Source organism: Bufo bufo, chromosome 2 (genome assembly GCF_905171765.1).
Source record: "Bufo bufo chromosome 2, aBufBuf1.1, whole genome shotgun sequence".
NCBI classification, from domain to species: Eukaryota; Metazoa; Chordata; class Amphibia; order Anura; family Bufonidae; genus Bufo; species Bufo bufo.
This window is the reverse complement of record NC_053390.1, coordinates 104,091,062-104,104,492: the sequence shown is the minus strand read 5'-3', so window position 1 is coordinate 104,104,492 and position 13,431 is coordinate 104,091,062. Positions and strand designations below refer to the sequence as shown.

Here is a 13,431-nt window from a genome sequence, read left to right as displayed (position 1 = left end):
AAAGGAGACATAACCAAGTATGAGCCACCGAGACAAAAGGGCAGTGCATGGGGTTTACAGAGTCCCATCCACACACCGGGACATGCTGCAGATATGAAAGCCATTAAAGGCTATCTACACCTCCGGGGACATTTTTTTTTTATTTTTTATGATTGCATGTTAATAATTTTTGGCCCAAAATCATTTTTTTCTATTGGTCTTTATTAAAAATATAGAGCCAGTCATTTAATAACCCTCATCTCTAATTTACTACGAGGTCATAAACACTTAATTAAGCCACATTCTAATCTGTAAGGTAAGAACTGAGCTATAATGAGCGTTTATAAGGTCAGAGATCAGGAGCCCGTCAGCAGAGGGAAAATACAGATCCTGCTAGTAGATAAACTCAAAGCTGTGCAGGGAAAACTGCTCATCATTTTCATAAAGACCAATTTAAAAAATGTTTTTTTAAGCTCAAAATGAGTAAAATGTAATTATAAAAAATTGCCAATGGTGTACATGGCCTTTAAGGGTTTCTGTCACCTGAAAAATGGGTATTAGGCTGGCTGACATAAGCCATGTGCTAATGTCAGCTGAACATAATTATATTAGAGCCATCTCACTGCCTGAAGCCTTTATTGAGAAAAACTAACTTTTATAATATGCTAATTAGCCTCTCGGAGCAGGGTGGGGGGGGGGGGGGGGGCGTTGAACCTGCTCCTAGAGGCTCCGTTTGCCCACCTCTTTTCGCGCCCTTCTTCTCTTGATTGACAGGGCCAGGCAGCGCTGCTCTCCTCCCGCCGGCCGTGTCTGCAGTGTAAATCTCACGCCGTTCAGTATTCGGCGCAGTGAGGGAAAGACGCTCGGCGGCTGCTGGCTTCCTCACTGCGCCGTTCAGTACTGAGATTTACACTGCAGACACGGCCAGCGGGAGGAGAGCAGCGCTGCCGTTTTTTCTCAATAAAGGCTTCAGGCAGTGAGATGGCACTAATATAGTTATGTTCAGCTGACATCAGCACATCGCTAATGTCATCCAGCTTAATACCCATTCTTCAGGTGACAGAAGCCCTTTAAGCTTTGCAGTCGCCATTTGCTGTATGGGCTGGGAAAGCTCCCGACACATATGTGAAACGCATCTATAGGCCCTCATTCACCTGACGGAGGCCATAAAAACAAAAAAGTACTGACATGCCTTAGAACAGGCATGGCCAACCTGCGGCTCTCCAGCTGTTGTAAAACTACAACTCCCACCATCCCCTGCTGTAGGCTGATAGCGATAGGCAGTCTGGGCATGCTGGGAGTTGCAGTTTTGCAACAGCTGGAGAGCCGCAGGTTGGCCATCCCTGCCTTAGAAACCCTTCCAATGTATATCTGTGACACACACACTGCACAATGCAGTCTGGGAGCACGCGTACCGATTTAAACTGCAAAATGACTGAAATCTGTGAAAGCAGGGATGCTCAACCTGCGGCCCTCCAGCTGTTGTAAAACTACAACTCCCACCATGCCCTGCTGTAGGCTGATAGCTGTTCGGTAATGCTGGGAGTTGTAGTTTTGCAACAGCTGGAGGGCTGCAGGTTGAGCATCCCTGCTTTAACGCAATCTTCTGGGTTTCTTTCCTTAAAGGGGTTCTCCAGGAATTAAGAAAATGAAAATACTTAAATATTACTTTATTATAAATATATTCTTAAATACCTTTCATTATTTATAATGGCTCGTTTTGTCTGGGGAGCAATCACGGGGGAAACAAAATGGCCTCTGTCCCATTCAGAGGTCGCAATATCGCCTGTTCAGACCATTTTAGTCCGGCACGCTACTGTAAAGCTGCAGCGCGCGATCTATATGTGCACACCATCTGCCCACACTCTACAACAGTCGGAGCACCATGCGCAGAAACTAGAGCAGCGCTCGTCCTCCGGTCCCAGCTGCTGCTCAGGATGAGCCCAGTAAGTTAGCTCCTCTTCTCTTGCGGGGGGGCACCAGGTATCTTCTCTACAATGTGTGCCACTGACAATGCGCCAAAAGAATGTTCTGAGGATTACCGGATGCTGTGAACTTGTATAATATCGGACTGTGCCGAGCCTTTCATCCTGCGACTGAGTGACAAAGGTAATGCTCCATCTCAGTCAAAACCTGGGCCGATTTCCTGCTCTGGGTGAGCCCAGTAAGTTAACGCCTCTTCTCCTGTGGTGAGAGGCACTGTGGGTAGGGGGGCACCAGCTGTCATCTCTACAGTGTGTGTATTCATCCATGGTGTATGGGCACAGAAGGAGCTGTGGCACTGCAGCCTGTGCATGCTCCGAGGGTGTTCTGACGGTGCCCTGTTCTGTACATGTGGGGTGTGTGAGCGGCAGGCAATGGCAGGAAGGTCTGTGCCCTGCTGTGGCTCTCAGGCCTTTCTGAAGTACTTAGGCTGGTTCGGACAAGGACAGGGTCCAGACTCCCAGCGTTAATGGGACCCTGCCTGTAGATCCCAAAGACCTACATGCAGCTGTATGCCACCTACAGGGAGTGCAGAATTATTAGGCAAGTTGTATTTTTGAGGATTAATTTTATTATTGAACAACAACCATGTTCTCAATGAACCCAAAAAACTCATTAATATCAAAGCTGAATATTTTTGGAAGTAGTTTTTAGTTTGTTTTAGCTATTTTAGGGGGATATCTGTGTTTGCAGGTGACTATTACTGTGCATAATTATTAGGCAACTTAACAAAAAACAAATACCGTATATACCCATTTCAATTATTTATTTTTACCAGTGAAACCAATATAACATCTCAACATTCACAAATATACATTTCTGACATTCAAAAACAAAACAAAAACAAATCAGTGACCAATATAGCCACCTTTCTTTGCAAGGACACTCAAAAGCCTGCCATACATGGATTCTGTCAGTGTTTTGATCTGTTCACCATCAACATTGCGTGCAGCAGCAACCACAGCCTCCCAGACACTGTTCAGAGAGGTGTACTGTTTTCCCTCCTTGTAAATCTCACATTTGATGATGGACCACAGGTTCTCAATGGGGTTCAGATCAGGTGAACAAGGAGGCCATGTCATTAGATTTTCTTCTTTTATACCCTTTCTTGCCAGCCACGCTGTGGAGTACTTGGACACGTGTGATGGAGCATTGTCCTGCATAAAAAATCATGTTTTTCTTGAAGGATGCAGACTTCTTCCTGTACCACCCGAAAAGGCCCCACAAGCTCATCTTTGATGATACCAGCCCAAACCAGTACTCCACCTCCACCTTGCTGGCGTCTGAGTCGGACTGGAGCTCTCTGCCCTTTACTAATCTAGCCACGGGCCCATCCATCTGGCCCATCAAGACTCACTCTCATTTCATCAGTCCATAAAACCTTAGAAAAATCAGTCTTGAGATATTTCTTGGCCCAGTCTTGACGTTTCAGCTTGTGTGTCTTGTTCAGTGGTGGTCGTCTTTCAGCCTTTCTTACCTTGGCCATGTCTCTGAGTATTGCACACCTTGTGCTTTTGGGCACTCCAGTGATGTTGCAGCTCTGAAATATGGCCAAACTGGTGGCAAGTGGCATCTTGGCAGCTGCACGCTTGACTTTTCTCAGTTCATGGGCAGTTATTTTGCGCCTTGGTTTTTCCACACGCTTCTTGCGACCCTGTTGACTATTTTGAATGAAACGCTTGATTGTTCGATGATCACGCTTCAGAAGCTTTGCAATTTTAAGAGTGCTGCATCCCTCTGCAAGATATCTCACTATTTTTGACTTTTCTGAGCCTGTCAAGTCCTTCTTTTGACCCATTTTGCCAAAGGAAAGGAAGTTGCCTAATAATTATGCACACCTAATATAGGGTGTTGATGTCATTAGACCACACCCCTTCTCATTACAGAGATGCACATCACCTAATATGCTTAATTGGTAGTAGGCTTTCGAGCCTATACAGCTTGGAGTAAGACAACATGCATAAAGAGGATGATGTGGTCAAAATACTCATTTGCCTAATAATTCTGCACGCAGTGTATAACCAGAGGGCTGTTGCAGCCTACTCTTTCTGTCAGGGAAGCCGTCCCTTTTATGACTGACCTGTCTGACTTGTGATTAAGTACGGGGAAGATCCACTACATGGAACGGTACTTTATCACTTCGCTATAATTGCCTGCCGTAACAAGTAATAAATACCCACCTCTTAGGGCTCGTTCACACCACCACTATTTATTTCTGTTGTTCTGCAAGTGCTGTATCGGACACATACCTGACCCAACCAGAACTGAACAGACTCCATTGACTATTATGGAGTCCATTCAGTTTTTGTTCAGGATTCTGCGTGTACGGCTTTTTTGTCCAGTCTTTGACAGAATCTGCGACAGAGCCCCGTACAATGCAGATGTGGACAAGCCCTTAACATTGTGTAGGCCTACGTATTAGTTATTTCTATTACTGCAGATTTCGTACTCCTCCTCGCCTAAAAATACTCCTCAAAAATGGTAAGAGGAGTATTTTTACTCTTCCGGAAAAAATATAGCGCGACCTCTGGTCCCATTAGTTCACACAAAACCTGACCTGATCACACATGAGGAGAAGTTACTTTACGGCACTGAGGTTAAGAGCTGCCTCATCCTCATCCTCCTCTCCTACTTGTCAGGGATTATGATCCTGAATACAGATGATAAGAACTTTAACTGAATCTCTGTAGGAATGGAGTTCATGAGGAGACATGAAGTACAGAGAGGACAGACAGGGGTAATGGAGACTGCATACAAGTGCTGCTGCTCATTATCCACACCTCACCCTCCTCTCATGTCCCCTCATCTCCATTCCCACAGAGATTCACCTGTATTCAGGATCACGATTCCTGACAAGCAGAGCAGAGAGGAGGATGAGGCAGCACTATGGCTCATGTGTGACTTGTCCTCCTGTGTGATTAGGACAGGTTGTGTGTGTACTAACAGGACTGCGGCCATTTTTATTTCTCCTAATGATTGCTCCCTAGAAAAAACAAGCCATTATGACTAAAGAAAGACATTTGTGAATATATTATAAAATAATATTTAAGTGTTTTCATTTTTTTAATTCCTGGATAACCCCTTTAAGGGTTTAGGGACCAGGCTCATTTTCATCTTAAGGACCAGGCCATAAGTGTCACTTTAAGTGGTGATAACTTTAAAACACTTTGACTTATCCAGGCCATTCTGAGATTATTTTTTCGTCACATATTGTACTTCATGACACTGCTAAAATGAAGTAAAAAAAAATAATTTTATTAATAAAAAAATACCAAATTTACCAAATATAAAAAGCTAATTTCCAAGTTTCAATTTCTCTACTTCTATAATACATAGTAATACCTCCAAAAATAGTTATTACTTTACATTCCCCATATGTCTACTTCATGTTTGGATCATTTTGGGAATGATATTTTATTTTTTGGGGATTTTACAAGGCTTAGAAGTTTAGAAGCAAATCTTGAAATTTTTCTGACATTTTCAAAAACCCAATTTTTAGGGACCAGTTCAGGTCTGAAGTCACTTTGCGAGGCTTACATAATAGAAACCACCCAAAAATGACCCCATTCTAGAAACTACACCCCTCAAGGTATTCAAAACTGATTTTACCAACGTTGTTAATCCTTTAGGTGTTCCAAAAGAATTAATGGAAAATAGAGATACAATTTCAAAATTTCACTTTTTTGGCAGATTTTCCATTTTAATAATTTTTTTCCAGTTACAAAGCAAGGGTTAACACTAACAGCCAAACAAAACTCAATATTTATGGCCCTGATTCTGTAGTTTACAGAAACACCCCATATGTGGTCGTAAACTGCTGTACGGGCACACGGCAGGGCGCAGAAGGAAAGGAATGCCATACGGTTTTTGGAAGGCAGATTTTGCTGGACACCATGTCCCATTTGAAGCCCCCCTGATGCACCCCTAGAGTAGAAACTCCAAAAAAGTGACCCCATTTTAAAAACTACGGGATAGGGTGGCAGTATTGTTGGTACTAGTTTAGGGTACATATGATTTTTGGTTGCTCTATATTACACTTTTTGTGAAGCAATGTAACAAGAAATGGCTGTTTTGGCACCGTTTTTATGTTTTGTTATTAACAACATTCAATTAAGGGCTCTTTCACACTTGCGTTCTTGTCTTCCGGCATAGAGTTCCGTCGTCGGGGCTCTATGCCGGAAGAATCCTGATCAGGATTATCCCCATGCATTCTGAATGGAGTGAAATCCGTTCAGGATGCATCAGGATGTCTTCAGTTCCGGAACGGAACGTTTTTTGGCCGGAGAAAATACCGCAGCATGCTGCGCTTTTTGCTCCGGCCAAAAATCCGGAACACTTGCAGCAATGCCGGATCCGGAATTAATGCCCATTGAAAGGCATTGATCCGGATCCGGCCTTAAGCTAAACGTCGTTTCGGCGCATTGCCGGAGCCGACATTTAGCTTTTTCTGAATGGTTACCATGGCTGCCGGGACGCTAAAGTCCTGGCAGCCATGGTAAAGTGTAGCGGGGAGCGGGGGAGCAGCATACTTACCGTCCGTGCGGCTCCTGGGGCGCTCCAGAGTGATGTCAGGGCGCCCCAAGCGCATGGATCATGTGATCGCATTGGACACGTCATCCATGCGCATGGGGTGCTCTGACGTCATTCTGGAGCGCCCCGGGAGCCGCACGAACTGTAAGTATACCGCTTCCCCGCTCCCCACTACTACTATGGCAACCAGGACTTTAATAGCGTCCTGGCTGCCATAGTAACACTGAAAGCATTTTGAAGACGGTTCCGTCTTCAAATGCTTTCAGTACACTTGCGTTTTTCCGGATCCGGAGTGTAATTCCGGCAAATGGAGTACATGCTGGATCCGGACAACGCAAGTGTGAAAGAGCCCTAATGTGTAGAGTGAATCTAAATCGCACATCCTCATCCCTATGCTTCTGATATGACCATTGTGTACAAATATCAGCATTTCTTTTGATAAAACATGGCTATACAGCACTGTTATCAATCATTTGCTGTGCACTATAAAGAGGCAATTAGTATACAGTTTGATCAAAGAGCATAGGCCCGTTGCCTGCTGGAGCGGTGTGGAGGCGCGGTGGTCGCCGCACGGAGCCGCGCCACGGTTAGAGTAGGTTCCCACTTAAACAAGAGGCAACCTTGTCGCGGTAAGTGGGCCTATGCTCTTTGATCAAACTGTATACTAATTGCCTCTTTATAGTGCACAGCAAATGATTGATAACAGTGCTGTATAGCCATGTTTTATCAAAAGAAATGCTGATATTTGTACACAATGGTCATATCAGAAGCATAGGGATGAGGATGTGCGATTTAGATTCACTCTACACATTAATAGAATTAACAACATTCATCTGACAGGTTAGATCATGTGATATTTTTATAGACCAGGTTGTCACGGATGCGGCGATACCTAATATGTGTACTTTTTTTTATTTATGTAAGTTTTACACAATGATTTCTTTTTTGAAACAAAACAAATCATGTTTTAGTGTTTCCATATTCTGAGAGCCATAGTTTTTTCAGTTTTTGGGCGATTACCTTGGGTAGGGTATGATTTTTGCGGAATGAGATGACGGTTTTATTGGCACTATTTTGGGGTGCGTGTGACTTTTTGATCGTTTGCTATTACACTTTTTGTGATGTAAGGTGATGAAAAATGGCATTTTTTACACCGTTTTTATTTTTTTACGGTATTCACCTGAGGGGTTAGGTCATGTGATATTTTTATAGAGCCGGTCGATACGGACGCGGCAATACCTAATATGTCTACTTATTTTTTTATTTGTGCAAGTTTTACACAATAACAGCTTTTTTAAAACAAACAAAAAAAAAAAAAAAAAAAAAAAGATGTTTTGGGGTCTCCATATTCTGAGCCATATTTTTTTTATTTTTTAGGCGATTGTCTCAGGTAGGGGCAAATTTTTTGCGGGATGAGGTGACGGTTAGATTGGTACTATTTTGGTGGGCAAACGCCTTTTTGATCGCTTGCTGTTGTACTTTTTGTCATGTAAGGTGACAAAAAAAAAATTGTTTATTTAGCACAGTTTTTTTTTTTATGGTGTTCATCTGAGGGGTTAGGTCATGTGAAATGTTTATAGAGCCGGTCGATACGGACTCGGCGATACCTAATATACATACTTTTTACCAATTTTCTTTTACTTTATTTGGGGAAAATGACGTTTTTGTTTATTTTTACTTGAAACTTAATTTTTTGGGGGGAAAACTTAATTTTTTCAACTTTTTTTTCACTTTATTTTTTTGTCCCACTCTGGGACTTGAACTTTTGGGGGTCTAATCCTTTACAATGCATTCCAATACTTCTGTATTGGAATGCATTGGCTGTTTGAGTAATACTGTGTGTATTACTCATACAGCTTCCGGCCTGTGAGATCCAGGGGGCATCCTTAGGCATCGCGCTGCCTTCCATGCCATCGGGTCATGTGTCCTTAAGTACCAGGACAACATGCCGGTACGTCATAAGACCTTAAGGGGTTAAGGCTACTTTCACACTAGCGTTAATATTTTCCGGTATTGAGATTCGTCATAGGGGCTCAATACCGTAAAAAAAAAAAAAAAAAGCTTCCGTTTTATCCCCATTCATTGTCAATGGGGACACAATGTAACTGAACAGTACGGAATGCTCCAAAATGCATTCTGTTACGTTCTTATACCGTAGAGCAAACCGCAGCAAGACGGATCCGTCATGACCCACAATGCAAGTCAATGGGGACGGATCCATTTTCTCTGACACAATAGAAAACAAATCTGTCCCCCTACTGACTTTCAATGGAGTTCCTGACGGATCCGTCTTGGCAATGTTAAAGATAATACAACCGGATCCGTTCATAACGAATGCAGACGGTCGTATTATCAGTAACGGAAGCGTTTTTGCTGAGCCCTGTCGGATCCAGTCAAAGCGCTAGTGTTGAAAGTAGCCTAAGATTGCTTAAAAAAAAAAATGATTATAACTGGCATTATAGTGAACTCAGCACTATTGCAAGTAAAGCCCTCTTAGGGCTCTTTCACACGAGCGGATGCCATGAGGGTAATCCGCTGCGTGAATGACAGCCAAGCCCCGTTCCGGACACCAGAGACACGGAGCACTAACATGATTGATAACGCTCCGTGCCTCTCTGTGACCTTTTTACTACAAAATCACGGTGACAACTTTATCTCTCTGTGATTTTGTAGTAAAAAGATCAGAGAGGCACGGAGCATTATCAATCATGTTAGTGCTCCGTGTCTCTGGTGTCCGGAACGGGGCTTGGCTGTCATTCACGCAGCGGATTACCCTCATGGCAACCGCTCGTGTGAAAGAGCCCTTAGGCTACTTTCACATCAGCGCTTTTCCTATGACGGATCTCAAAACCGGAGGAATACGCTTCAGTTTTGTCCCCATTCATTGTCAATGGAGACAAAACTGAACTGAACGGCATGGCGAGCACCAGAATGCATTCTGCTCCGTTTGGTTGCATCCCCAAAGGTTAATAATTTTTGGAAAACAGGGAAAACACCATCAACGCCCAATATCAGGAATATTACTGTGATTCATGTCCACGTGGAATGGACATACAGACGTGGGAAGCACAGAGGCCGTCTGTCCGCATGTCAGTTCCACAAAAGACAGAAAAGGCCTTCTACTCGTCCACAAAATGAGGACCCTGGATCCACTGAAGTCAAAGGGTCTGCAAAAAAATAAAAAATATGTGGTTTGCAGACCGCAAAAGAGACACGGCCCAAGAGTTTCAATACAGCAAGCAGTTTTATACTGTAAATCTCAGTGTCATCACAGCATGTAGTTTGACCCAAAATCCCTGTTCCATTACAGCAAGCAGTTTATTTCCATCAGTTTTTGTGAGCCAAAGCCAGGAGTGGAGGCTACAGAGAGATCTGCACCTGGTTTTAGCTCACAATAAGGCTCCATTCACACGTCCGCAAATGGGTCCGCATTCATTCCGCAATTTTACGGAGCGGGTGCGGACCCATTAATTTTCTATGGGGACAGAATGGATGCGGACAGCACACAGTGTGCTGTCCGCATCCGCATTTGCGGAGCGCGGCCCCGATCTTCAGGTCCGCAGCTCCGCAAAAGATAGAACATGTCCTATTCTTGTCCGCAGCTTGCGGACAAGAATAGGCATTTCTATAGGGGTGCCGGGCGGGTGTGTTGCGGATCCGCAATTTGCGGGTCTGCAACACACCACGGACGTGTGAATGGAGCCTAAGGCCTCTTGCACACGACCGTGCTGCGTACCGCAAATTGTGGTCCGCAATGCACGGGCACCGGCCGTGGGCCAGCTGCGGTTTTTGCAAACGGAACCCCACGGAGGCACGCCGTAGTGCTTCCGTGGGGTTCTATTCCGCACCGCATCTCCGGATTTGCGGACCCATTCAAGTGAATGGCTCTGCATCCGTGATGCGGAATGCATGCGGACCTGCCGTATACAGGCCGCGATACGGCCACGGCGGGGCAACGGCCGTGTGCAAGAGGCCTAACTGATGGAAATAACGGACGTGTGAACAAGGCCTTACTGTCACCCACATGATAACATCTGGGGGACGGTGTCCAACTGACCTCAGCGGTGGTCACGTGGGAAGGTCAATAGAAACTAACCCCAACCATAATGACCGTAACCATAGCAACCAAGATAAACTGTAACTCTAGAACTATGAAAGACATTGCCGGCTAGTGCAGGCGGTCACACTATCACCATAGGGACGAGCACAGCTGTAGAACTACAGATACCAGAATACAATGGTCTATGTAGCCGGTCCACTTCCCATATGCACCAACATGACAGAGTACGTTACGGGCCCAGAGGCTTCTCACTCACCTGTCCCTCCCCTAAGAACTCCAGCTTCTCATACTGCTTAGCCCGGGAGCGCACCTCTATACCTCCGGCCCCTAGATCCTCCATTACCCCGGGTTACCGGCTCCACGGTAGTGACTAGAATGGAGTCGCTCCTGGCAGGTATGATGTCATAGGAAGAGGCGGAGTCTCGTCATCCAGGGGGCGGGGGCTCAGCACGTTGTCGGTGAGAGGAGCAGAGGCTGCAGGTCCTGTGTGGAGGACAATGCTGACTGTTATGTGTACAGGGGCTGAAGGGAGGAGGAGTAATCCTTCTACTGCTAGAGGGGCAGTGATGTATCTTACATGGGACTGCATGGTGGAGGGGCTAAAGGCAGGGGAAGTGATGTATTTTACATGGGACTGTATGCTGGAGGGGCTGAAGGCAGGGGGCAGTGATGTATCTTACATGGGACTGCATGGTGGAGGGGCTAAAGGCAGGGGAAGTGATGTATTTTACATGGGACTGTATGCTGGAGGGGCTGAAGGCAGGGGGCAGTGATGTATCTTACATGGGACTGCATGGTGGAGGGGCTAAAGGCAGGGGAAGTGATGTATTTTACATGGGACTGTATGCTGGAGGGGCTGAAGGCAGGGGGCAGTGATGTATCTTACATGGGACTGCATGGTGGAGGGGCTAAAGGCAGGGGGAGTGATGTATTTTACATGGGACTGTATGCTGGAGGGACTGAAGGCAGGAGAGAATGACATATTTTACATGGGACTGTATGCTGGAGGGGCTGAAGGCAGGGGGTAGTGATGTATCTTACATGGGACTGTATGCTGGAGGGGCTAAAGGCCGGGGAAGTAATGTATTTTACATGGGACTATATGCAGGAGGGGCTGAAGGCAGGGAAGAATGACATATTTTACATGGGACTGTATGCTGGAGGGGCTGAAGGCAGGGGGAGTGATGTATTTTACATGGGACTGTATGCTGAAGGCAGGGGGAGTAATGTATTTTACATGGGACTGTACGCTGGCGGGATCTGAGGGGGTGGGGTGATATTATTTACATGGGACTGTATGCTGGAGCGGCTGAAGGCAGGGGGAGTGATGTATTTTACATGGGACTGTATGCTGAAGGGACTGAAGGCAGGAGAGTGATATATGTTACATGGGACTGTAGCCCCGTACGAACATTTTAAGGGGTGGAAAGGGTACTTTTCAGCAAACAGGCGTCTCACAGAAGGCAGAAACACTTGTTAAAGGATTTAACCACTTCAGCCCCCAGTGCTTAAACACCCTGAAAGACCAGGCCACTTTTTACACTTCTGCACTACACTACTTTCACCGTTTATTGCTCGGTCATGCAACTTACCACCCAAATGAATTTTACCTCCTTTTCTTCTCACTAATAGAGCTTTCATTTGGTGGTATTTCATTGCTGCTGACATTTTTACTTTTTTTGTTATTAATCGAAATTTAACGATTTTTTTGCAAAAAAATGACATTTTTCACTTTCAGTTGTAAAATTTTGCAAAAAAAACGACATCCATATATAAATTTTGCTCTAAATTTATTGTTCTACATGTCTTTGATAAAAAAAAAATGTTTGGGTAAAAAAAAAATGGTTTGGGTAAAAGTTATAGCGTTTACAAACTATGGTACAAAAATGTGAATTTCCGCTTTTTGAAGCAGCTCTGACTTTCTGAGCACCTGTCATGTTTCCTGAGGTTCTACAATGGCCAGACAGTACAAACACCCCACGAATGACCCCATTTCTGAAAGTACACACCCTAAGGTATTCGCTGATGGGCATAGTGAGTTCATAGAACTTTTTATTTTTTGTCACAAGTTAGCGGAAAATGATGATTTTTATTTTTTTTTTTTTTTTCTTACAAAGTCTCATATTCCACTATGTTGTGACAAAAAATAAAAACTTCTATGAACTCACTATGCCCATCACGAAATACCTTGGGGTCTCTTCTTTCCAAAATGGGGTCACTTGTGGGGTAGTTATACTGCCCTGGCATTTTCCAGGGGCCCTAATGTCTGGTAAGTAGGTAAATGACCTGTGAAATCCGAAAGGTGCTCTTTGGAATATGGGCCCCTTTGCCCACCTAGGCTGCAAAAAAGTGTCACACATCTGGTATCTCCGTACTCAGAAGAAGGTGGGGAATGTGTTTTGGGGTGTCATTTTATATATACCCATGCTGGGTGAGAGAAATATCTTGGTCAAATGCCAACTTTGTATAAAAAAAATGGGAAAAGTTGTCTTTTGCCGAGATATTTCTCTCACCCAGCATGGGTATATGTAAAATGACACCCCAAAACACATTCCCCAACTTCTCCTGAGTACGGAGATACCAGATGTGTGACACTTTTTTGCAGCCTAGGTGGGCAAAGGGGCCCAAATTCCTTTTAGGAGGGCATTTTTAGACATTTGGATACCAGCATTCTTCTTACGCTTTGGGGCCCCTAAAATGCCAGGGCAGTATAAATACCCCACATGTGACCCCATTTTGGAAAGAAGACACCCCAAGGTATTCAATGAGGGGCATGGCGAGTTCATAGAAATTTTTTTTTTTTGGCACAAGTTAGCGGAAATTGATATTTTTAATTTTTTTCTCACAAAGTCTCCCGTTCCGCTAACTTGGGACAAAAA

The 13,431-nt window shown here is 44.6% G+C and overlaps 1 protein-coding gene across 1 annotated transcript in view; it reads right to left on the bottom strand.

Moving 5' to 3' along the window:
• Positions 1–10,950, bottom strand: part of CDK7 (cyclin dependent kinase 7) — a 46,652-nt gene extending 35,702 nt beyond the window's left edge. Inside the window, exon 1 of the mRNA XM_040421372.1 lies at positions 10,809–10,950. Coding sequence (XP_040277306.1) covers positions 10,809–10,892 — 84 coding nt within the window. The 5' untranslated portion in view covers positions 10,893–10,950. The remainder of the gene's footprint in view (positions 1–10,808) is intronic.
• Positions 10,951–13,431: the final 2,481 nt, after the last annotated feature.